This window comes from Dipodomys merriami, unplaced genomic scaffold (genome assembly GCF_024711535.1).
Source record: "Dipodomys merriami isolate MVZ:Mamm:240054 unplaced genomic scaffold, mDipMer1.0.p SCAF_10, whole genome shotgun sequence".
Classification (NCBI taxonomy): domain Eukaryota; kingdom Metazoa; phylum Chordata; class Mammalia; order Rodentia; family Heteromyidae; genus Dipodomys; species Dipodomys merriami.
The window spans coordinates 49,084,709-49,111,632 of record NW_027202271.1 but is presented as its reverse complement, the minus strand read 5'-3'; the positions used below and the strand labels follow the sequence as shown (position 1 = coordinate 49,111,632).

Genomic DNA, 26,924 nt, shown 5'->3' with positions numbered 1-26,924 from the left:
CTCAGCTACTTAGGAAATGGAGACAGGAGAATTGACATTTTGAGGCCAGATAAAACTCCATCTTAAAAACAAACTAGCCGGGTGTTGGTGGCTGTAATCCTAGCTACTCAAGAGGCTAAGATTTGAGGGTTACAGTTTGAGGCCAGCCTAGCCAGAAAGTCGTCCTGAGACTCATCTTCAATTAACCACTAAAAACAGAAGAGGTACTGTGGCTCAAAGTGGTAAAGCACTAGCCTTGAGCAAAAGAGCACAGGGACAGTGCCCAGGCCCTGGGTTCAAGCTCCATGACCAACAAAAAATAAAATAAAATACTAAAAAACAGCCAGATACAGGTGGCTCATGCCTATAATACTAGCTACTCAGGAGGCTGAGGTCTGAGGATTGCTGCTCCTAGCCCAGGCAGGAAAGACTCTTACCCAATAAACTACTCAGAAAAAGTTGGAAGTGATGCTGTGGCTTGAGTGATAAGAGCATTAGCCTTGAGCACAAGAGAGGCTCAGGGACAGCGCCCACCCTAAATTCAAGCCCCAAGACCAGCAAAAAACAAAAATGAAACAAATAAACAAAAAAAAAGAAAAACAAAAAGGACTAAGAATGTAGCTCAAGTAGTTAAAAAAAAAAGTTAAAAAGGAAAAAGTGAGGATGAAGAAAAATTAAGTTCAGCTGAGTAAGAAGCAAACACTCAGCCAGGCTCCATGGCTCACACCTGTAAGCCTAGCCACTCAATAAGCCAAGATCTGAGAATGATGGTTCAAAGCCAGCCCAAACAGGAAAGTCTATGAGCCCCCTATCTCTAACCACCAAAAAGCAGACATGAAGCTGTGGCTCAAGTAGCAGAACACTAGTCTTGAGTGAAAAAGTTAAGGAGTAGCACCCAGGCCCTGAGTTTAAGCTCTAGTACCAGCCCAGGAAAGAGAGTGAGAAAGAAAAGGGAGGGAGGGAGAGAGGGACAATGGGAGGGAGGGAGGGAGGGAGGAAAGAAGGGAGGGAGGGAGGAAAGAAGGGAGGAAGGGAGGAAGGAAGGAAGGAAGGAAGGAAGGAAGGAAGGAAGGAAGGAAGGAAGGAAGGAAGGAAGGAAGGAAGGAAGGAAGGGAGGGAGGGAGGGAGGAAGGAAGAAAGGGAGGAAGGAAGGAAGCAAGCAAGGAAGGAAGGAAGGAAGCAAGGAAGGAAGGAAGGAAGGAAGGGAGGGAGGAAGGAAGGGAGGGAGGAAGGAAGGATTAGAGGAGAATAGTGCCCAACTCAGGTACTGACAACTAAAATCTAGTTATGGCACAGGGCTGCCAGGAACTCCAGGGAAGCCTCTGTACACATAATTTTGGCTTCATAGAAAGAGCTGCTAAAATCCAATGTTCACTTACTGAGTTAATTAAAGGAAATGTTGAAGACTGTGTACCCAGACTTTAACAGTTTCAGAAAAATTTAAGGAGTACAAATAAGCTCCAAGATTGTATTTGGGAGAACAAGCATTATCTTATATTGGGATAACACTGTTCCCTCAAGCACGGCCTACACAATGATATAAAATATAGATTCCCTTCGACTTCTTCTAATTATGTCAACCAATCTGAATGCATCAAGGAAATTTACCAACAGTATAACAAGGTCCATATTTACATTTTCATTTGCATCTTAAGGACAAGTAGTTAATGAAGATGATGAATATAAAAACCAAGATTAAAGGTCTGTCCACTTGGGGAAAAGCTACATTAATAGTACTCACCCAACCATAAACACTTGTAATGAATGCAATACTGGAAAACAATTCACAGTTTTTAAAAAGTTGATATACAGTTTCATTATTTTTTTCCAATTCAACATTAAGGAAGTCAACTATATTAATGCCTAATCATTTTACTCTAAAATCTGTAAAATATATAAAATCCCAAGATTATCAACAGTCACGTATGTTTTGAAGTCAGGGGACACATGTATTTTCTTAAGATTAGTTCCATTTGTGTAGAAGGTCTGAGAGGATTCTCCGGTAACAACATTCCACCACTGTTCAAGAAAAAAAAATTCTCATTAGACTAAAGATTATACTGCATGATAATTTGTAGTTTGTCCTATCACCTCCCCATTCCTAAATGCAAGGAAAGCAGGAAAAAAAAAAAACCCTTTACATTTACTGGAGACTTTATCAATCTAATCGGTTTTTGTTGATTAACTCTCATGAAAACTTCACAGCAAGGCTGCATCCAATGCCACCTGCAAGGCATGCTGGGAGCTACAGGCACCAGCCCACATAGAGTTCACTATGGAGGGGCTTGGCTGACCTCTAGCATCTGCAAATCTCAGTGGATGGATGGACAAGCACTTCTCTCCTCACATTGGTGCCTCTACAGACCATGAACGTTTTCTGACAGACATTTGGCATCCAGTCTATGGGACAGGCGTGCTTTACTGAACAGTCACCAGACATAATGGTAAAGTCCATGACCTGGATTGTTTAAGCAACAGTCTACACATTCATTTATTACATAAACGCAGAACACCTCAAATGAAGCAGGTGCTCTCACCAAGTCTTCCCTTTTCCTCACCATTATAACATTTATGTCAATTTGACATTTAAAAAGCTCATATAAAGCTCATCAATGAATCTCACAGCTAAAATGAAGGCAAGAAACAATATACATTAATATTTTTTAAAAGCCTCATGTACAAAAGGAGTGTTTTGAACTGAGTGTCACTGGCCTTTACGACCATGATACAGCCTAGCGCTCTGCCTTGCACACGTGCCTGGGTTGACTATTCCTGTTCACTCTTAGGAATATGCGAAATATCACTCAGGCAAAGGTTAGTGATATTATTTTCTCATTTGTAAATAAGAGAAATTTTGAAAGATTACTGGGGGGGGGGGGGGGGGGAGCTGCTGGTTAGAGACCTTCCCATCCAGACTGGCTTTGATCTCATCCTCATCCTCCTGAGTGGCTAGGATTACAGGCAGAACCCATCAGAACCCAGTGGAAGTTAAGAACTTTTTTGGCTACTGGATACCTACTTTATCTTTCTGGCATTCAATTTAGAATGCTGGACTCTAAAGTAAACAGACTCCAAAGGCCTAATTTCTTGGTCACTATAGCAGCTGTTCCTTTTTACTTCTAATTCGTTCCATGCTTTTGGATGATCTCATTAGCATGCCGGGTGAACGCAGTCCTGGCTGTAACATAATTAGCTTAACCATGCTGGTAATCAAACCAGAAGGCAAAGGCAGCCTGATTTGTCACTTAAATATACAGACTAAATATAAGGCAATAGTTTCTCCTAGCTTTCAGATACAGCCTCTACAGTACCCAGATGTACTCTGCTACTTTATTTCAAGTCACTGATCTTTATAACATCTTAGAAGTCAGACTAACAATTATGTGCCAGTGTTCTATGTAGCCCAGAGAATCAAATGACATGGTCTTGAGAAACCTGGTGTCAAAGCTGAGCAGTTAAGTTTTTCAGCAGCTAATATAGCTGAAGACTCAGATTCCCACACAAACAATAATGTCAGAGCCAAATAAGAGTTAGCATTTATCTTTACACAGTGGCACTCATGGCTCAGCAGCTCTAGAGACTGCATAAAAATGTGTTCAAAAGGTGTAGGTTAATGCAACATTAACATAATTGTATCTCCAATGCAACCTAAAAAGGGGCAGCCAAAAAGCAGTCTCTTTCATCATATAAGCCAGATTTTTATGCTGAATAAAATTTCAATAATGTGGGGACCAATTAACCAAAAACTTCATTCACTACACAGTTTTCAGCAAGAAATGGCAGTTTCATAACATTTTATGGATCTATTTTCTTTTATAATATTAGAAATGAAGTTTAATATAGATTCTAAAGCCTTGTGGATTATTTTGAATGAGAAAGCTTACAGGATGGCCACATGGTCAGCATAATATATAGTATCAACTTACGGCCCTCTTACAAATGAACTGCTTTTCAAAAGATACTCCTCTTTGTTCCTTCCGCTCTCCTCATACACACGTCTCAGACTCTCCTATAATTACATACATACATACATACAAAAATATACACACACAAATACACCTATACACACACACACACACACACACACACACACACACACTAAACTTGGGGAAATTATTTGCCACCTGCTTCCTGTAGACAGTGCACTGCCATTGGGCAGCTATGCACACAGAAGCATCTCAGCTCACAATGGACACTAAACATAGTTTTACTAAATGGACAAATAAATGCATGCACCAAAAAAACAAAAAAGGACCTTGAAACATCAATACACTTCTTGGCCTCCATTCTCACTAGTAAGTCTACAGAAAGCAACTTGCTAGAGAAAATTGAGAGGGAAGGGAATCTGGGTGTGAGTGCTGGCCCCTTACTAAGTTTGTCCTTTTAGCCAATTGCCAACATTCACAACTTATCAGCCTGCTCAGGGTAACCAAAGGATAATGAAATTTACAGGTCCCAAAGCTGGCTAGTGAAATTATGGGAGTAAAGCATTCGATAACCAGAGCACAATATGCTGTGGTTATTATTAATAATTGAAGGAAGAAAATTTCACAAATACTTTTTAAAGAATATTGACCAGAACATTAAAGAGAAACACAAAAAATAAAATGAAATTAGCCAAGTGCCAGTGGTTCACATCTGTACACCTAGCTACTCGGGAGGCTGAGATCTGAGGATAGCAGTCCAAAGCCACACAGGTCTGGAGATTCATCTCCAATTAACCAACAGAAAAGCAGAAGTGGTGCTGTGGCTCAAAGTGGTAGTGTTAGCCTTGAGCAAAAAGAGCTCAGGGACAGGGCCCACGCTCCAAGTTCAAGCTGCATGATTATCCAAAAATAATGACATTAAAAAAAAATTAAATTACTAGTCATTCTGATCACGTACATTCTTATAGGTACATGAGCTCCGGGTTGAGAATAGCACAAACCCACCAAGAGATCTGAGGAAAGTGGCTTTCACACCTGTCTCATCCTACAAACGGGGAACAGCAACTGCCCTTTGTTCTGCTGAGTTACAGGAAGTCCAACTGAGAAACGGGAAGTGAAACCAGCTTGGAAAATACGATACAGGCTGTTCTTTCTTTCCTAGTCCTTGAGTAACTCTTACCTTAATATATCCTCCAGCAGAGACAAGCATTTTGCTATCTGGAGAAAAGCAAAGGTCGGTCACCCAGCCCCCATGGGTAGCAGCTGCTTCTTCTACAGAAATCGGAGCACATAAATGAAGAAGCTCACCGTTTGAAACATTCCATATCTACATAAACATGATACAAAATTTGTTAACAGGGTTACCCAGCTTCTCTGGTTTTAATATACAGAGATAATTCTAAGCACGTATTTTCTAAAATTATTTTACTAGACATCTAAACATCCGATGACTTGCAGATTCTATGTCAGACAAGCAAGAGATATATAAGAGAATAAGAAAAATAGAAGTACACATAGCTCAATAGTTAAACCCATCATTTACAAATAAACGTCTCCCCACAAAAATCAAGTGAACAAATGGGAAAAACTCAGAAAGAATTCAGTAAAAAAACAAGATGTAACTCATATACACAAACACAACAGCTTTCCTACATTCTGAATAACCAAATAGAAAAACAATTTTTTCTTTCAGAATATGTACCAAAGAAAAAATTTTAAATAACACTCAAGATTTTGAGAGTGTTTTTTTTTTTCCTGTAGGGGCCTCTGAAAAATGAGGCACTGCCGCATGACTGCAAAGGAGCCTTCTCACTGGAAGACGGGGCCTCGGCCCAACGCGGCTCGGCCACTTAAGCTAGCACTGCATTTATGTCACCAGGACGGAGACAGCTGGCTCTCAGTCCTCAAGGAGAACTTCATCTTCCTAGAATAAGACCTGTGTTCCTGCAAAATACCTACTCTCCTATTCCACTGTGCTACATACCTAATTCCTTGAATTTTATATTCTGTTTAAAAACAAAAACAAAACAAAAAAATACCTCATGGATATTGGTCATCAAAACAGATATCTAATGCCCCAACTTTTTTCCATGTATGTCCAATTCTTCTAATATCACCAAACTATCTGACTGTTTTGCCATTATTTCTGCTCTTCCAGTGTACAGTATTTTCCATACTGCACTACATTTCCACAGACACAGGTGAGAGCAGTCTCCCACACCTCCCAGAAAGACTTTTGCCAAATAAAATTGTCATGACTCACATTACATTTAAAGCACTGCAGGATGATAAAAACTGACCTATCATGTAGACTGCAGTTTAGTGAGAAGCCTTTCCATGCCCACACAATGAGGGAAAGGGAGCTTTTGAACTATTAACAGACAATCCAAAGAGGATTTGCAATAAACTACATGTTGCCTAATGAGTGCTAAAGCTCTTTTTTTTGGTGGGGGGGGGGGGGAGGGGGAGGAAAACAGCATAATCTGCAACTCATTTATAACCTAGACAATGATTTGCAAATTTACTTTCCTGAAATTCTGACACTAAAAACAACCTTTGTGTCACATCCAAAAATTAAGATGAATCATTCTCAACTAAGAGCAGAGAACCAACTGCAAATAACTAGGGCACTTGTTCTTCACATACATAAGGAAATGCCTTAGTCTAACTCTAAAATGAATCCTTTCCTGCAGTGGAAGGTAGCTATGAATACAGTATGCAAAAGAAACAAAGCAAAGAACGTCTCGCCTAACCAAAACCCCAGGACCTATGCTGCCCTGCCCCATTACTGTGGTCCCCAGTGTGATCAAGAGTGCATGAGAAACAGTGCTCATGTCAGCATACACCCTACCCTGATTTCTCCATTGTCATCACCGGTAGCCAGCAAGGTACTGTCCACAGAGAAGGTAGAGCAGCGCACACAGGCATCGTGGCCCTTCAACTCATGAAGAGGTGAGAGGTGTTCAAAACTCCAAATCTGGAAGGCAATTAGGATTGCTTAGGAATGGTCAATACACTCAAAATAAGCCTGCCAAAGTGCTATCCAACCATTCAATTCAATCACATGCAAGTTCTATCTAACATTTGACAGTGCATAAATTTTCATGAGATGCCCAAGCTCTAACCTATGTTAAATTTCCAAGTTTCTCTTTAAAATCAGGTGAAAAACGAAAGTCACACCTTCTTGATCTTCACACTCAGGAAGAACAACACAGAATCAGTTAAAAACAATCTGAAGAAGAAAAACACACCTGAGGCTAAGTCCTGGTTCCATTCTTAGCTAGCTCCTAGTGACCTAGCATAAGGTTCTCTAGCATTTTCTTCGTCTGTAAAATGAGGGCAATAGTATAAAGATGGTATAAAGAGTAAACTAGGTTAAGGGGGGGGGGGGTAAAAAAGAGCATGTGGCAAGTGCTCTTCAAAGGCTGGTCCCTATACTGCCCTGCTATTTGGGGGCAAAATGCTGCCCTTTTCCTTCCACTGTTCTCTCTGTGGTTCCCTAACCACTGAACAAGTACCCAATGGAAACTACCAGGCACTGTGAACCAAGAGCTTGTGAAACTAGAAACAATATCTTTCCTTGAGGTTTATATTTTAATAAGAAAGAAAGCTCGAGAACAGTTAGTAAACATTTACATAAATATATCCGCCAATAAATATAAATAAAATACAATGGAAACACTGAATGTAGAACAGCTAACTGCCTGATGGTCAAGAAATGCTTCACTAAAAAAAAGCAGATATCAAGCCGGGCACTGGTGGCTCACGCCTGTACCCCTAGCTACTCAGGAGGCTGAGATCTGAGGATCATGATTCAAAGCCAGCCCAGGCAGAAAAGGCCGTGAAACTCTTGTCTCCGATAAACTACCAGAAAACCAGAAGTGGTGCTGTGGCTCAAGTGGTAGAGTGCTCGCCTTGAGTTGAAGAGCTGAGGGACAGCACCAGACCCAGAGTTCAAGCCCCATGACCAACAACAACAACAATAACAAAAAAGCATATTATCAAATGTAAATCTAAAAGAATGGCTTATTATACTTCCAGGTAAACATACACACACACAAAAGGAAAGGTTGTGTCAAACCAGAGTTAACAATATGCACAAAAAGATGAAGACAAGGAGTAGGCAAGTATAGAGGAAACAATGCAATGAAAAGAGATGGTGGTGAACTAAGGAGTTCATCAATAAGCCATCAAGTAACAGATGATTCAACAGAGGGTTGGTCAGTGGTAAGGGAAGATCCAATGGGGGAAGGGCAGATCAGAGGTAGGATATAAGGACAAGGCAACCAAGTAGGAAGAAGAGCATTGTCTTAAGGGTTGAGGGCAAGGAGCCGAATATAGACACACAAAGGAATAAATATAAGAACACAAAAGACAGGAGAGTGCCTAACAAAATCTGAGTGTCATTTAGAAAGACAGGTAGGTAATAAAGCCATGAACAATGGAGAAAAAGAGAGCAAATTATTCAATGTCCTCAATGAAGCAGCATGATTCAGTGATTTTTCAAAGGCATCAACTTGTATCAATCAAATAAAACTCAAATATAGGTTTGTAATTAAATTCTTTTCAGTGAAGCCAGGTGCTGGTGACTCACGCCTATAATCCTAGTTACTGAGGAGGCTGAGATCTGAGGATTGTGATTCAAACCCAGCCCAGGCAGTAAAGTCTGTGAGACTCTTATCACCAATTAACCACCAAAAAACTGGAAGTGATGCTGTGGCTCAAAGTGGTAGAGCACTAGCCTTGAATGAAAGGGCTCAAGAACACTGCCAAGTCCATGAGTTCAGGCCCCATGACCCCCATCCCCCCAAAAAAAATTCCTTTCAATGAGTTTTATTGAAACAAAACAAAGTAGAGAGTCTGTAAGATTAGTTATAGATAAAAGGTAATCCAAAGGAAAAAATTTAAAGTCTTCAGTGTTACTCCTTTAATCAATGTGACATTAAGCAAGTGCCAATGGGCAACCTCAAAAAGCATATGTCCTAAGACAACTCATATAAACTTGTCTAGCTTCAATTTTTGCATCTGTATAACAGGGACAGTGGCAGCTATGGTGTAAAGATTAGTGAGATTATAGGATATGAAATTCTTAGAATAAGGCAAGTACTCTTTATAGGTTAGCCACTATCCTATCCTATGAGCTCAAATATGTAAACAGAAACTTAAGTTTTTTATACATAACTAGCATTCAAAATATATAAGCAATACTACAGTTTTATGCATAGTCATTACAATTGAATGACCTACCTTTGCAGACTTATCGGCAGAGGTAGAAGAAAACTTGGTAGTATCAGAAGAAACATCACAAGAAAGTACTGTACCCTGGTGACACACAAAGTCCTTTTCTATTCTACCAGTGATAATATTCCATACCTTAAAAGGAAAAAAGAATGCTTAGAAGTTTATACTTTTGCTGGGAGCTGGTGGCTCACATCTATAACCTTCCTCTACTCAAGTGGCTGAGATTGAAGTGTCACAGTTCAAAGCCATCCAGGGCAGAAAAGTCCAAGAAACTAGTAGGTCTAATTAACTAGTAAAGAAGTCAGGTTAGGGGCCTGGCTCAAGTGTAGAGTGATAGCTATGAGCAGGTAAACAGAGAAAGAGTGCAAGGCCCTGAACTGATGGCTCCATGACGGCAAAGAGGTTGATATATTCAGAAACATTTTGTATTAAAGCATGTGATTAACTACAAAATAGATCTATAAAAAAGGTTTTATTGTGGCTGGGAAGGTGGCTCAGTGGTAGAGCACTTGCCTTGCATGCTCGAGGCCCTGGGTTCGATTCCTCAGCACCACATAAGAAAAAAGCCGGAAGTGGCGCGGTGGCTCAAGTGGTAGAGTGCTAGCCTTGAGCTGAAGAGCTGAGGGACAGCGCCCAGGCCAAGAGTTCAGGCCCCACGACCGGACCCCCAAAAAAAAAAAAAAAAAGGTTTTATTTAGCACAGCCAAGACTGTTTGGCTCCTCTGGTCTTCTTACTTTAGTATCTCTTATATACGATTTTAGTATAAATGTTGATGAACATATAATAAAGGCTTGACTTAAATAACTCCTCTGTATATCACTTTTATAATAACAAAAAATACAAATTAAAAAAATATATTATGAAAAATTTAAAAAGTTATGTGAAGATAAAGAAACACAGGCAGAATAAATTTTTTAACTTAATTACTATCTATGTGCTTGTCGCTATTTCAATATCAGAATATTTTTTCTTTCTCATTCTAGGCTTTTTTTAATTTTTTGTAAAGGTGATATACAAAGGGGTTGCAGTTACAGATCAATTTTCTTAAAAAGACAAACCTGAGATTCAAATTACCTTTACTGTTCCATCAAATGACCAAGAAAGCAATCTTGAATTTGTTAAAAGTCGGAAGTCTTTCACTGTTTCCTGGTGGGCTTGCAGAAAGACATATTCCTCTGACTGCCAATTCCAAACCTGAATACCAAAGAAATAAATCCATTACAACCTTTCCCCAACAATATCCTACTGGAAAGGGAAAGCCCACACTCTCTTGATAAGAAGTCGTCATCCTAATGGCATTTCAGAGAAGAGTAACAAAGAAAATGGTATCCACATTTTAAAATGACAAAATAAGGCTGGGAAGGTGGCTCAGTGGTAGAGCGCTTGCCTTGCATGCATGAGGCCCTGGGTTCGATTCCTCAGCACCACATAAGCAGAAAAAGCCAGAAGTGGAGCTGTGGCTCAAGTGGCAGAGCACTAGCCTTGAGCTGAAGAGCTGAGGGACAGCGCCCAGTCCCAGAATTCAGGCCCCACTACCAACAAAACAAAACAAAACAAAACAAAAAATAAAATGACAAAATAAGATGGGGTTAATTAACTTGACTAGAAGCAAAATGAAATACTTTTCCCCCTAAATAAAATTTGTTTTCTTCGGTTGCTTATTGAACAATTAATTTTACCAGACGAGAAAAGCTACAATAAGCGAGTGTTCTCACCACCTGATTAAATCTTCCAGAGAAAATTATCCCAAATACATATTCACTGATTTCTGAACCTACAAGATAAGCAAGTATGCAGATTCTGGCTCTACTGAAGCTGGTCCAGGAGGGTAAGGCAGCCAAAGTGCTTAAAACCAGGTCACAGAATTTCCAAGCTTCACAGGCACAGGTCTTAGCTAGCTTCTAATGCAATCCTCAAAAATCACATACTAAAGCTACCAGCACAATCATGCTTATTACAGCATAGTTTACCAACTCAGATGTCCCTCAGTAGACAAACAGATCAAGAAAATGTGGTATAGTGGGCACCAGTGGCTCATGCTTGAAATCCTAGCTATTCAGGAGGCTGAGATCTAAGGATCAAGGTTCAAAGCCAGCCTGGGCAGGAAAGTCAGTGAGACTATTAGTGGTGCTACGGCTCAAGTGGTAGAGCGTTAGCCTTGAGCTAAAGAGCTGAGGTACAGAGTCCAGGCCCAGAGTTCAAGCCCCACTACAAAAAAAAAAAAAAGAAGTGGGGGGCTGGGGGTTTAGCCCAGCGGAAGGGCACCTGCCTGGTGCACGCAAGGCCCTGGGTTCGGTTCTCAGTCCCGGAAAAAAAAAAAAAGTGGTACACACACACACACACACACACACACACACACACACACACACACGGAGTTCTATGCTTCCATCAAAAGAACACACACACACACACACACACACACACACACACACACACACACACACACACACACACACACACACACACACACACACACACACACACACACACACACACACGGAGTTCTATGCTTCCATCAAAAGAATTAAATTGTCCCATTTATAAGGACATGAAAAGACCTGGAAAAAAATTATATTAAGCAAAGCAAGCCAGGCCCAAAGAAATGCAGATTGCATGGTTTCTCTCATTTGTAATAACTAGATCATGTCCATGACATTCTTAGCAGAGGATCACAATAGCCCAATCCCTAGGTGCACATGACCATATATAATGAAGCATATCACAATGAACTTCAGTAATTGGAAACAAGAGGTTTCTATAATATACTGTTTGCAATTATTTCTTTTTTTCTTTCCTTCTCTTTTTTTTGTATTTGGTTTTATTGTGTTTCTTTTTTCCCTTTGTTTTGTTTGCTGTACCCTTTGTCTTGTATGTAACACTCATCTGATCCGCAGAAGGAAAAGGGAACCACAAAAACACCAGGACAAGGATGAACTAATGCAACAATAATACTCAGCAGACACTAAGTTAGGATGAACTTTACAACTTGGAAGGAAGGGGAGTGGGGAGGGGAAAGCAGGAGAAAATGAATAAAGGGGGTAACTGTGTCCAAAAAGAAATGTACTCATCACCTTACTTATGTAACTGTAACCCCTCTGTCCATCACTTTACAATAAATAAGGAAAAGAAATCACAGAATAATAGGACATTATTTTTCACATCAAACTTCAGAAGAGATCCAGCCATAACAGGAGAAGGAAAAAGTGAAATAATGCCAGCAACTGGCACAAAATAAACACATGAGCATATCTGAGGCACAGCAGTGAACAGAAGGGACATTGTAAGCCACATCCATGTACAGAACATCTTTTCCTCACTAAATCAGTGCATCTGTATTCAGAATCTTGATAATTCCTGACTTCAAACTAACCTACTTAATAAACATTAATTATCCACCTATGCATGAATCAAACAAGAATCTATCAGAAAGAAACCCAAGAGTCAAGCCAGATGTAGTTCATACTTGTTAATTCCAGCACTTGGGATGTGAAGGAAGAAAGACTGCAAGTTCAAACCAAGGCTCAACTACATAATGAATTCCAAGCTAATTTGGTAACATAACAAGTCTCTGTCTCAAAGAAAGTAAATAAAGCAAAAACAAAAGAGAAAATCAAAAGAAATGAGGCAGCAAAAAAAATAAATAAAAATTCTAGATAGAAGCTACTAATGATGGAAAAGAAAGTTCTATGGAATTGAAAAAAGCAATTCCTAGGACAGGCATAGTAGTTCAAGTCTATAATCACACCTACTTGGGAGGCAGAGTAGGAGGAACACAGCCCAAAGCTGGTCTTCAAAAAGCAGAAGACCCACTGGACTCTGGTGGCTCACGCCTGTAATCCTAGCTACTCAGGAGGCTGAGATCTGAGGATCACAGTTCAAAGCCAGCCCAGGCAGGAAAGTCTGTGAGACTCTTATCTCCAATAAACCACTAGAAAACTGGCAGTGGCACTGTGGCTCAATGAGCGGTAGAACGCTCGCCTTAAGCTGAAGAGTGCAGGGCAGCGCCCAAGCCCAAAGTTCAAGCCCCACGACCAACCAAGAAAAAAGCAGACAACCCTATCTGAAATAAAACAAAATATACCCTAAATGCAAAGGACTGAGGATGTGGTTCAAGTAACAGTACTTGCCTAGGGATCTGAGGCCCTGAGTTCAAACCTCAATACCATCAAAAAAAAAAAAAAAGCATTCCAAGTAAAAGCATAATTCACAAACTGAGAGGCAGGTTTTATGCTTTGCACCACAGCAGAGATGACAGGTGCACACCACACCCAGATTTTTTTTTTTTCTGTTGAGATGAGGATTCTCACAAACTTACTTTTTCTTTTATGGCCCAGGCTGGCCTAGAACCACAATCCTCCCAATTGATGGCTCATAAGTAACTAGAATTACAGGCCTGAGCCACCAGTGCCCAGCTGAAAGGGGCTTTTCAAATATGGGGTATGAAAGTACAACAGGAAAACATGAAAAGATTATAGGGACTTACTTATAGCTCAATCTAGCTAAAACATAGGACAAACAGAAAAAAACAGCAGAGAAAAAAAAGACTGGAAAGGTATTAAAAGAAACAGCCTAAGAGCTGAAAAGCTTAAAAACCATGTGGAAATGACCATATAAGATGATGCTAAGTGAAATGAATGCCAAGATATGGACACAAGAGGTCTGTCTTTATTGTTATTGTTTTAAATGTACCATGTGATTTTCTTTTTTGTTGTTGTGATTGTTTCCTTTGTATGTTCTTTCCCCTATGGCATATCCCCCGTTCTCAATGTACTTGATTTTGATACCCTGCATCTTATATATACACGTATGTCTAATCTTGGGAGGGGAAGGAGAATAACAAAATGCTGAAAACAAGGACCCAGGGTGAACCACTGCAACAAGGATACCCACAGGACAGTATGTTGAAAACAAACTTTGCAATTTTGAGTGGTGGCGGGTGGTAGGGAAGGAATAGTGGGACAACAACAAGGAAGGGCAGGGGTAACAATGATCAACAAGAAATGTACTCATTGCCTTACTCATGTAACTATAACCCCTCTGTACAGCATCTTAACAATAAAATAAAATTTTAAAAAATTTCATTAGCTCGACACCTGTGGCTCACGCCTATAATCCTAGCTACTCAGTAGGCTAAGATCTGAGGATGACAGTTCAAAGCCAGTCCGGGCAGGAAAATCCCTGAGACTCTTATCTCCACTAAACCACTAGAAAACTGGAAGTGGCACTGTGGCTCAAGCGGTAGAGCACTTGCCTTGAGATGAAGAGCACAGGGACAGCACCTAAGCCCAGAGTTCAAGCCCCAGGACCGACCAAAAGAAAAAAAAAATTTCACTATACCATTTACATAATGAATAAAATACAATTGGTAAACTAAAAAAAATAAAAGAAGAAGAAAAGGAACAGCCTGGAGGACCCAACAAGATGTAGATAGACAAGTCCAGAAGAATAAAAACATAAGGGAAATTCACCCAAACAAGAATGCAGATTAGTAATATTCTGGTATAGTTTTTTGACTGGTGAAAGTAAATAATAAAAAGATCTTTTTGTGTATGAGGCTTGAACTCAGTGCCTAGGCCCCATCCCTGATCCTTTTTTGCTCACGGCTAGCATTGTACCACATGAGCCACCGCCTCACTTCTGGTTTTTTTGGTGGTTAGTTGGAGCTAAGAGTCTCATGGACATTCTGGCCCAGGCTAGCTTTGAGCCTTGATCCTTAAGATCACAGCTTCCTGAGTTACTAGGATTACAGGCGTGAGTCAACAACATTTGGCCAAAAGTCTTTTTTTTCAATTAACTTATTTTTTTAATTTAAAATGTTTTACTATCTTTAATTGTTTTTCAAAGGAGCTTAAATTTAGTATATAAATGTGAGTACAATGCTCCTTGATCAATGACACCCCTTCCATCTTTCTCTCCAAACTACACTCATCCCTTCAAGTTACCTTGTTAAAACATTAAAAATGGATGAAGTATTCTGAGCAGAATAGCAAAGAAGATAAAACCCAACATATTTCTAAAAATAATATTTTTCTAAAAATATTTCTAGAAATTATTCTCCTGGTAGCTGAGAATATTTGCAAGCAGGTCATAAAAATCTTATGAGTTTAACTTCATATAGTATACAATGTCTCAACAGAATTTCATCAGATGAAGTTTAGTTTTATCCATTTCAAAGACATATGGAGAAGAAAAAAATGTGACTATTCCACTGAGTTTCACAGCTAATAAAGGAGCATCATGGGAGCCTACAAAAGAAGTTGCTGTACAGAAGCCAAATTTCATTTCAGTCATATTCCTTCACAGGACTCAAAGATAATAACACCTTTTTTCCAAAACAGCTTTTAAAAGCATACTTAATTACTGCCATTGTAAGAAATATATATATACTAAATAAAAGCTGAGTAAGAATCTGAGGCCCTAAATTTAAGCCCTGGATTGGGGGTAGGGGAGTGATAGCACTTTATAAGCATGCCATATGAAGGTAAGTATCAAAAGAAACATCTAGGGCTGGGAATGTGGCTTTGTGGTGAAGTGCTTGCCTAGCATGCATGCCCTGGGTTCCATTCCTCAGTATCACATACACAGAAAAAAAGTGGTGCTGTGGCTCAAGTGGTAGAGGGCTAGCTAGCCTTGAGCAAATGAGGTTTAGGGACAGTGCCCAGGGCCTGAGTTCAAGCTCCAGGACTGGCACAAAAAAAAAAAATCTAAAAGCTAAAATTGGTGTTTCTGAAAAAATAAGAAATGGGAGAAAGATCTGTTTTGTTTTGTTTTTAATAATAAGCCTTGTAATACTGTTTGCATTTTGAAGTGTGTATATCAGAACTTCAACAAAAAGTCAAGTGAACTGAGCATAGTGGCTGACTCTGACAGCCTAACTACTTGGAAGAGGAAGAGGAGGAGGATGGTTTGAGGCCAAGTGGGGCAAGAATTTCATCAGATGGCCATCAACCAATAAAAGCCAGGTATGGTGATGCATCTATCATTACAGCTAGGCAAGTAGTATAAACTGGAGGATCACAATCCAGGCTAGCCTGGGTATACACATAAAACACCATTCCAAAAAAATGTCAAAAGTAAGAAGAGCTAGGAGAGTGGCTCAAGGGAGGGACAGTCTGCCTAGCTAGTGTTAAGACCCTGAATTTAAACCTCAGTATTGCCCCCCCCCAAAAAAGGAAGGAGGGAAGGAGAAAAGAAAGAGAGAAAAGGGGAGGGGCAAGAGGAGATGGAGGGGAAGGAGAAGGGGAAAGGGGAGGGAAGGAGGGAAGGAAAGAAGGAAGGAGGGAAGGCCGGCAGGCGGGGGCGGGGGCAGGGGTGGGCGGGCAGGCAGGCAATAAAGTGAATTTTAAAAGACTAATAAGTTTACAACCTCCTTCATTACCTCCTTCATTTCTCAGATTTTATCCCTGTAGTAAGTGTTACTATTACAAGAGAATGAAATTTTTCAAATTAGATTAAGGTAAAAAGAAAATACATAAATATGACAACAAATACATTTATTAATGCAAATACAAGGAAGGCAAGAGAATTTAAATGAATCCTTGATTTTCACATTGTCTGCCATCCACCCCACCTTCCCATACACACACAAATATGCAACACGAATGTGTTTCCTCTAAGCTGGTGTACATTATCTAAATGTATATCCAAAATAGTATATTTAAGAGGTACATCAATTTTAGGCACAATCAGGTGTTCTCTTGCAAGAGAAGTCTCCTTGCATTCCTTTCTACAATAGTACCTAGGTTAGAAATGCATCTGCCCGCTTACCTGAATTACAGAATCATCAGAACTTGAAATAAGGGCCTTCTCATCAGCTGTGAACTGGATGTGCCGTACTGCTTTCTTGCGCTCCGTTCTGGATTGGAACACTCTTCTGTTCAGAAGTTCTAAAATCTTCAAAGTAGAAAAACCACAGAAAATTAATGCAAAGAAGTTCAATAATGTCCAAGTATTAAAAGCAAACATTATCAAACAGAAAGGGCATGGAATTTCCATCTCTTATTGTCTTTAATTTAAATACACACTAATACGTGTGTATACACACATAGACAAATGTATACACATATGCACATATCTGAAAATCAAGCATTTTCTGGAAGGGCTAGATGGCAGAGCAGGAACCCATGATCAGTCCTTCTGAATATTCAACTACCCAATTCATCAAACAAGTGGCAGTCTGGGCTTAGCCTCCTAAAAGAAAATGACATTTGTGATGGATAAGAAAGAAAAAAAGAAATAATCCTGGATGAGACAAGCAAGCTCTTCAAAAGTCAACACAGAGAAAAGCAAGATAAAGGATGATGAGGAAGACAGGTATGGGAATAAAAATATGTAAGAAAGTGGGAGGACAATACAATGGCGAGATTTAGGGAGCTAAGCCAGGTACCGGTGGCTCAACGCCTGTAATCCTAGCTACTCAGGAGGCTGACATCTGAGGACTGCGGTTCAAAGCCAGCCCGGGCAGGAAAGTCCATGAAATTCTTCTCTCCAATTAACCACTAGAAAATCAGAAGTGGTGCTGTGGCTCAAGTGGTAGAGCACTTGCCTTTAGCTGAAGAGTACAGGGACAGTGCCCAGGCCCAGAGTTCAAGCCCCATGGCCGACCAAAAAAAAAAAGATTTAGGAGGGCTGAAGATGAATATGCCAAACTGAGATTGAAAAATAACACAAATTTTAAAAAAGACAATCAAAATGCTTTTAGAGGAACTCGTACCACAAAGAGTAAACATGCTTCTTTGCCCAAATTAAAATGTATTTAAGAACACTTAAGGAAAATAGAGATGATTCAGTAACAAAAGATTCCAGAAGTTTAAACCTAAGCCACATGTCTGAAAAAAGGTTGCTTAGCAAGCAAAGGGGAAATTCTGTGAATGGGAGTCTTCCTAAATGAACAGATGGTCTGTTTCAGTCCCTCAGGGCAAGGCAGAGTAGTATAATATTGAAAACATAGGCTTGGAGACCTGGGCTGGAATATTAGATCTGCATACCAAAAAGTTGTAGAAATTAAGAGTTTAGGTATCTGTGAAACAAGATTAATAATAGCTAATATCCAGGATGTAGTAAGACTTCAATGAAAGCATCTGGCTCAATTACACAACCAAGTGTATGGGTATCTTGGTTAACCCATATGAAATCTCCTTTTTTTCTTCGTTTTTTTAATGTGTCAGTCTGGGGCTCAATCTCAAGGCCTGTGTGCTACCCTTAAGCTTTTTAGCTTAAGGCTAGAAGCTACCACTTGAGTCACAGCTCCACTTCCAGCTTTTTACTGGAAAATTAAAGATAAGTATCTCATACTTTCCTGCCTGAGCTGATTTCAAATGTGTGATCTTCAAATCTCAGCCTCTTGATCAGCTAATAATGATAGGTGGGGGCAAACTAATTTCCATTTTATAGGTGAAAAATAGATTATAATTAGTTAGGCACTGGTGGCTCATGTCTGTAATCCTAGCTACTCAGGGAGCTAAGATCTTAGGGTCAAGGTTCAAAACTAGCATAGGCAAGAAAGTCTATGAGATTCTCATCTCCAATAAACCACCAGAAAGCTGGAAGTAGAGCTATGGCTCAAGTACTATAGCACCATCCTTGAGGGATAATGTTACTACTACTGGACAGTATCCAGACTCTGAGTTCAAGCCCCACTACTAGCAAATTTTTAAAAAGAAGAAAGAAAAGGGGCTGGGAAGGTGGCTCAGTGGTACAGTACTTGCCTTGCAGGCAAGAGGCCCTGGTTCGATTCCTCAGCACCACGTAAGCAAAAAGAAAACAACCAGAAGTGGTGCTGTGGCTCAAGTGGTAGAGCGCTAGCCTTGAGCTGAAGAGCTGAGTAACAGTGCCCAGGCCCAGAGTTCAGGCCCCATGACCGACAAAAAAAAAGGAGGAAAGAAAAAGGGAAAAGCACAACAAAGCAACACCAACAAAAACAATGTGGTGCTGAGTTGGTGCCAAGGTACAGGAAAAGGGAAGCAAAAACCCTTTCAAAGTAATAATGCACAACACTCTGAGAGATGAGCCTGCAAGGAAGACAACGGTCTACGTGTGAATGTATAATCATCCTCACTCAACAAACAACCACAATATACCTTCTCAGAAAATCACCCATCTTGTTAATAAATTTTTCACAATAATGAAGAAAATGTAAGCTCTTTTTTTTGTTTTTGTTTTTTGGGGGGGTCCGGTCGTGGGGCCTAAACTCTGGGCCTGGGCGCTGTCCCTCAGCTCTTCAGCTCAAGGCTAGCACTCTACCAATTGAGCCACAGCGCCACTTCTGGTTTTTTTCTTTTTGCTTACGTGGTGCTGAGGAATCGAACCCAGGGCCTCATGCATGCAAGGCAAGCGCTCTACCACTGAGCCACCTTCCCAGTATAACCCCTGCTTTCACTGTATTTGATGTCGGTATAATTTGTGGAGGGGAAGGGGAAAAACAAATCGTTTAAATAGGGATACAGGTGGACCCATTGCAACAATGAGATGTACAAGTCGTTATGTCGAAAATGAACTTTACAACTGTGGTGGGGGGGGGGAGTGGGTAAGATTGGGGGGGGGGCGAGGGGAGGATGGGAAGGATGAGAAGGGGAAACAAAGGAGGAGGCTACAATGCTTGATAAGAAATGTACTCATTACCTTGCCCGTGTAATTGTAACCCCTCTGTACAGTATTTTCACAATTAAAAAAACAAAAAAAGATTCCTCAACAGCTATAAAAAATAAATAAATAAATAAATTCCTGTAAGAGACTAACAGTGGAACAATTTACTAGGGGATTCTTAAATTTATACAGTCTAATATAAATATAAAATGTTATGCATTGAATAAAATCTAGAACAAAATAAAATTAAATTGTTGCATTGAAAAAACAATGTAAGCTCTTAACTCTGAATCCAAGCCACAATAATCATGGAAAAGTTATAGCAGCATTGGCATCACTTGCCTCCTTTTCTGAACATAAGCATTTACTCTTCAGTGGAGAGACTGGACTGAAGAATATCTGCATGATTCCTAATAAAAAATGAGCCACAGTAAAATAAATGTGGCTAGTGTTATGATTAATAAATATATAATGATTAATATAACACTATAAATACATGATAAATAACTTTCAAAGTCTAGATAAGAAAAAGTGAGGTATATTAAAATGTGTCGCATTGTTCTAATAAAAAATCACCTTTTGATTTTGTTAAAAAAAAAAAAAAGAAAAAGTGAGTAAAACTAACGTTCTTTAAAGAAATTATACAGCTGCCAGGCACCAGAGTCCATGAGATTTTTTTTTTTTTTTTTTTTTTTGGTAGGTCGTGGGGCTTAAACTCTGGGCAGTATCCCTGAGCTCTTCAGCTCAAGGCTCGTGCTCTACCTCTTGAGCTACAGTGCCACTTCCGGTTTTTCTTGTGGTTCACTGGAGATAAGAGTCTCACAGACTTTTCTACCTGGGCTGGCTTTGAACCGAGATCCTTTTTTTTTTTTTTTTTTTTTTGGGTCTGGTCGTGGGGCCTGAACTCTGGGCCTAGGCGCTGAACCGAGATCCTTAGATCTCAGCCTCCTGAGTAGATAGGATTACAGGTGTGAGCTACCAGTTCCCATGAGACTCTTATCTCCAGTAAACCACTCAGTAAACTGGAAGTGGTGCTGTGGCTCAAGTGGTAGAGAGCTAGCCTTGAGCTGAAGAGTACAGGGACAGCACCCTGGCCCAGAGTTCAAGCCCCACAACTGACACACACACACACACACACACACCAAGAAGGAAGAAAGAAAGAAATTATACAGCTGGGGGAGAAACTGCAAGAGAGCTAGGGAAAGAGTGACATTGTCCAAAAAGAAATGTACTTGTTACATGACTTATATAACTCCTCTCTACATCACCTTTCTAATAACAATTTTAAAAAAAGAAACGATACAGAAAGGCAAAAATATGCTTTTGTTATGCATTTTGAATGTGATGAAGACAATACTTTTATCCAAAGTGAGATTTTTATCATACTATTTTTTTTAACTTTAACTTTGTTTCTCTTATTTGGGCTTTTTAGATAAGAATTTCAGGTGGTGAACAGATGTACTTTTAACACCAAAGATAGAAAAGCAAGGACTGGTGGAACAGGCAAGCAAGGGCGGCCCTACATACTCAACAAGGCTTAATGGTACCAAAATGGAAACCACTTACACTTCACACAGCTGAGCTTCTAAGGAGGTGGAAAAAAATGCTTTTGTATTTAAGTAGAAGATAAGAAAACAACTAGGTAGAGCTGGAGGCCAGTGGCTCATGCCTGTAATCCTAGCTATCCAGGAGACTGAGATCTGAGGATTACGGTTCAAAGCCAGCAAGGGCAGGAAACTCTGTGAGACTCTTATCCCCAATAAACCACTAGAAAACTCGAAGTGGTGCTGTGGCTCAAGTGGTACAGCCCTTGCCTTGAGCTGAAAGTGCAGGGAAGCGCCCAGGTCCAGGAGTTCAAGCCCCACGACCGACAAAAAAAAAGAAAAGAAAAAAAAACAACTAGGTAGAGAAGAACCAAAAAAAAAGCATGAGAAATAGTAGTAAAGGCAATCTAAAAAATGTATAACCAGTCAGATATGATCTATCTATGAAATAATGATGGATCATAAAAGATTTGTTTCTAATAAATGTACAATCCCACACCTATAATAAATTTTACTACTGTACAGCTCTGAAGACTGGAAGTAAATACCTCAATGGCTCCATCTTCATCTCCAAATGCAATATACTGAAGAGTTGGACTTAAACAACAACAGCTAACTTGAGCTTCAGTCAGGTAATCAATCTGACCTGTTTTTCCATTAATGAGCTAATAAAGAAAAAAGACATAGTCATTAGGTTTTAAGACAATTTCTTTGTCCTTTAGAATACAGGTTTTCCAACTGAACAAATAAAATGCAGAGAATAACCAAGAATTCCCAGGAGAACAACATAGCCCTATACTAGTTCAGCATCTGCATTTAGCACTTTATGCTTTCATTTCATTTTGTGGTTCAATTACATTTTCATAAAATAAAACAAGCTTTAAAAGGTTTAAAAAGCAGCTGCTGTACCACCACCTGAGATCCATCTGTCTGGTTGATAATCCCACAGCAAGTTCCACACCCTATTTTCCATTTCTTCACAAAGCCTATTTTTAAAAGGTTATCGTTTGTTAAAATGCACTTGTCTAATATTTTTCAAAGGTGTTGGGAAAAAGAACTAAGACAGAAATGACACAAAAACACAACTCTAAATTAAAATGAACTTTTATATTCTCCCAATCACAATAAAATTAAAATTTTTCCTCTTCTGGAGAGGCATCAAAAGACCCATTAAGTGAAGTAAGCCAGACCCAAAGAAATATAGGTCCCACGGTTTCCCTCATTTGCAATAATTAGTATATGTATAGGATAATTTTATCAGATGAGCAGAAAAGCTCAAAAGCTATGTACGTATGACCACATAAGATGATGCTAAGCAAAATGAACCCTAAGATATGGATACAAGAGGTCTTTCATTGTTGTTGTTTTTAATGTACTATGTGATTTTGTTTCTTTTGTACGTTCTTACCCCTATCCCCTGTTGTCATTATACTTGATTTTGGCACTCTGCATCTTGTATATATACATTTATCTGATTTGAGGAGGGGAAGGGGAATAACAAAATGCTGAAACAAGGACACAGGATGACCCATTGCAACAATGATACTCACAAAACATTATGTTGGAAATGAGCTTTACAAGTTGGGGGTGGGGGAGTGAGGAAGGTGGAGGAGGGAAGAGATAATAGGAGGAAAAAAAAAAAAGAATAACTAAGGACTAGGAATCTGGCTTAGTGCTTACCTAGCATGCAAGAAGCCATAGGTTTGATTCCTTAGTACCACATAAACAGAAAAGGTCAGAAGTGGTGCTGTGGCTCAAGTGGTAGAGTGCTAGTCTTGAGCAAAAGAAGCTCAGGGACAGTTCAAACCCCAGGACAGGCAAAAAAAAAAAAAAAAAAAAAAAAAAAAAAAAAGAATAACTAAGACTAAGATTACTGAGTTCAAGCTCCACAGCTGACAAAAAAAAAAAAAGTAGTTCACGGAATCATTAGCTATGACAATGTTTGTCCTTCTCAACCCTACTTCTTTCAGATAACCAGCAGGACAAGGAAGAATGTCTCACTAGCTCACATAAAAGCCACAATGACCAGCCCTTTTCCACCTTCTGTCTTTACCGTATCTCTCTGCCTCTTCTCATCACTTAGCTCCTTATGATACCACTTCCTATATGGCTTACTACTCAGCTGCTTCTCATAGGCTGGACACCATAAAGACAGCCTCTGCATTCAGTTTTCCATGAGATTCTCCTGTTCTTCCTACAATGCTATCACCACTTCCAGGGCTTCTCTATCAGGCAGTGCCAACTACACTGGACTTCCATTCTGAAGACATTTTATTCTGCCACTAATCTAGTGATGCTGACCTGCTATTGAATGGCACTGCTCTCGGTAGGCATCTCTTGTCCCTATTACCACCACTGGGACTCCAGTCAGTAGAGATTTCCTGATGTGATGTGTCCCATTCTTTGTTTGAGGAAAGTGAGAGAGCAGACTAGATTATGGATCCTAAAACAACTTTGATATTATAACACAAACTTTTCCTTCTCAAGGATTAATAAGCATTCAATAAGTATTTATAGGACAATGTGTAAGTAAATGAATGAAACATGTATCCTTCAGATATAAAGTCTAGCTCCCTCCATCTCAGCTCTGATGATTCAGACATGCCTGAATCACCACTGTGAACAAGTCTGTGGTATTCTTAAGATTCCATGTGAATCAAGGAATGAGGTCATAGATAGCAACCAGAGAGGAACAAGGCAAAGTGAGATAGCTCCCAATTTAATTCTAAATACTGGCATATTTAACCATCAGGCTTATGTCCCATCTATTTATTCAACTTTTATCCACTGAGTAGCTATTGAGACTATATAGTTATGCCTGATCCTAAGTTCAAAACAAGCAAGAAAAATTGTGAGTTCAACCAAAACAATTTTCAAATTTTCTTTTTTAAATACATTTTTATTGTAAAAATACTGAACAGAGGGGTTACAGTTACATGAGCAAGGTAATGAGTACATTTCCTATCAAGCATTGTTACCTCCTCCTTTATTTTTCCCCTACCCTCCTCTCCCTCCCACCTCCACAACTATACTTCCCCGCCCCCCCACCTCACCAGTTAAATTGTAAAGTCTGTTTTTCAACATGACATCTTGTGAATCTCATTGTTACAATGGGTCACCCCGTATCCCTATTTAAGCATTTTGTTTTTTCCTTTCCCCTCCCCAAGCTGGAGAAGTGTATATACAAGATGCAGGGCGCCGACATCAAATACAGTGCAAACAGGGGTTATACCCTGGGGGAGGAACATACAAAGCAACAAAAAAATAACATGGTAAATTATAAATAGGTTAGGAACAATAGCAAGAAAGAAAAAAACCACTCGTGTCCCTATCTTGGGGTTCATTTTGCTTAACATCATCTTATCTGGTCATATGTACATAGCTTTTGACCTTTTCTGCTTGTCTCAGACATATACTAGTTATTGCAAATAAGGGAAACCATAGGACCTATGTTTCTTTGGGCTTGGCTTACTTCACTTAATATGATTTTTTCCAAGTCTTTCCATTTCCTAACAAATGGGGCGATGTCATTCCAAACCAAAACATTCTAACCAAAACAATTTTCCAATTATTTTCTAAAAAACAAAAACAAAAAACACTCACTTGTAGATGTTGTCTATTGTCAACTGCAAGGATCACCACTTCATTTTCTTGAAACAGAACATCTACTTCTTGCTTTAACACTATAGCAGAGTTCTCACATACCTTCTTTGTTTCCCAGACCTGAGTGAAAGATGAAGAAATTAAAATAACTATATAAGTCTATCCTCTGAGATAATGTAAAAACTAGTCTTAGTGTTAAAGTAAGGTAACAAACTATGATTCACAGTTAAAATGTCCATGCTACACTTTCAATTGTTAAGATTATAATTCAACAGAAATATTTGTTAACTTCTATCAGTATAAATCAGTTAGTATTAGGAGTTATGGCCTCTATAGCTCAAATGTCTCAGCATGAATTCTAGTTCTACATAAACTATAACTCTGGACAGGTTACTAAACTCAACACTACTCAAAGGAAGAACCATCTGCTATTTCTCAAATTGATACCAGTCTACAACAAGATAATGAACTGGCACCAGAATATAAATTAACTATTATCAACGAACAGTCTGTAACACCAGGTTTAGTGACAGAGCTCACTGTTTTCAACAAGACCTCCTTGGTGAAGGATTTATATTCTAGCTCAAGCTTGATACATTTTAGCTAGCAATGACCTTTCAGGCATTTTCCTGGCCCATCTGTGCCTGTCTCAGCTGCACAAAGAACTATATGAAAATAAATTAATACATATACAATATGCTGTACAATGTCTAATATACAATAAGCAGTAAATAAGTTTTGACCATGATTTGTACAAAACACTGTATTAGATACTACAGGCACCTGTGTTTTTGGACTCAGAGAACCATACATAATCCTAAAGTTGTGAATAAATAAGTGAACCAGTAAAGCACTGAAAGTATAGAGTAAATCAAATCAATACTTGAAGTCAGAATTTGATTAAGCACCATAAAAAATTGACATAGAATTTTATGACATTAAGGAAAAGAGACATTCTTGTAAATGAGGAAGGTTTGAGGGACTGTAGGATAGTTATGTAAGGTATTCCAAACAAAAGAAGCCACTTAAGCAAAAGACTAAGAAACAAGGTGTTTGAGAAAATATAAGTGGCTCATGGAGGTTACCTGGAAAATAAACTGAAAAACACACTGGAACCTGATAAGACCAGACTATGAAGAAGCTTAGGGGCTGGGAATGTGGCATAGTGGCAGAGTGCTTGCCTAGCATGCATGAAGCCCTGGGTTCAATTCCTCAGTACCACATAAACAGAAAAGGCTGAAAGTGGCATTGTGGCTCAAGGGGTAGAGGAAGCACTTTGCCTAGAGCAAAAAAGGTCAGGGACATTGCTCAGTCCCTGAGTTCAAGCCAGAACAAAAAAAGAAGGAGGAGGAAGAGGAGGAGGAGGAGGAGAAGGAAGATGTGGTGGTTGAGGAGAAGCAGAAGCAGAAGCAGCAGCAGCAGCAGCTCAGAAATATGCATTTGCTTTGGTAAACATAGGAGTGGGGTAAAAAAATCTGCTTAAACAAAAATGACATAATCAGGAATGTGGGTATAGCTCAATGGTAGCATGTACATATTTAGCAGGCATAAGGCCTTGGCTTAATTTTCAGCACATATGCATGCACACAGAGACAGACATGGTGCTGGAAAAATATATTGGAAATATCACATAGGAAAACAAGAAAGGAGACCTGGCAGACCCTCATATAAAAGAAGCAACAGGTGCAAGTTGTGAGAATCTGAACCTCAGGGTGGTAGGAATAGAATAATAGAGATAAACAATAAAAATGCAAAGGTAGAATCTATGAAAATTAGCAAGTAATTACATGTGGGAATTTGGGGTACAGGAAAGAGCCAAAAAACTACTCTCAGGTATCAAATGAAATACATGTAGATTTAATCAATGGACTTCCCATAGCACCTGGCCCACAGTAACAAATGAACATGTCTGAATGCATGAGATTGTTATAAGCCACATGATCAAACTTTCCCAGAATGAATATGAATCTAGCAGTTTCCTATTTTACTTTCCCAAAGACTGTCATCAGTTTCTTAATTTGTAGAAGGTTTAAATGGTTAAAATGA

The 26,924-nt window shown here is 39.4% G+C and overlaps 1 protein-coding gene across 2 annotated transcripts in view; it reads right to left on the bottom strand.

The window, feature by feature from the left end:
• Positions 1–1,102: 1,102 nt before the first annotated feature.
• The window catches only part of Apaf1 (apoptotic peptidase activating factor 1), an 85,822-nt gene continuing 60,000 nt past the window's right edge, over positions 1,103–26,924 (bottom strand). The window contains exons 20-27 of one of the 2 annotated variants that reach the window (XM_069990728.1): positions 24,879–24,998; positions 21,824–21,940; positions 16,915–17,040; positions 10,222–10,341; positions 9,153–9,278; positions 6,757–6,882; positions 5,086–5,232; positions 1,103–1,998 (exon numbers count right to left, since the gene is read on the bottom strand). In XM_069990728.1, the coding sequence (XP_069846829.1) occupies positions 1,852–1,998; positions 5,086–5,232; positions 6,757–6,882; positions 9,153–9,278; positions 10,222–10,341; positions 16,915–17,040; positions 21,824–21,940; positions 24,879–24,998 (1,029 nt within the window). In that variant the 3' untranslated portion in view covers positions 1,103–1,851. Of the gene's footprint in view, positions 1,999–5,085; positions 5,233–6,756; positions 6,883–9,152; positions 9,279–10,221; positions 10,342–16,914; positions 17,041–21,823; positions 21,941–24,353; positions 24,509–24,878; positions 24,999–26,924 lie in introns of those variants that run through there. The other variant, XM_069990738.1, reaches the window with a different exon arrangement.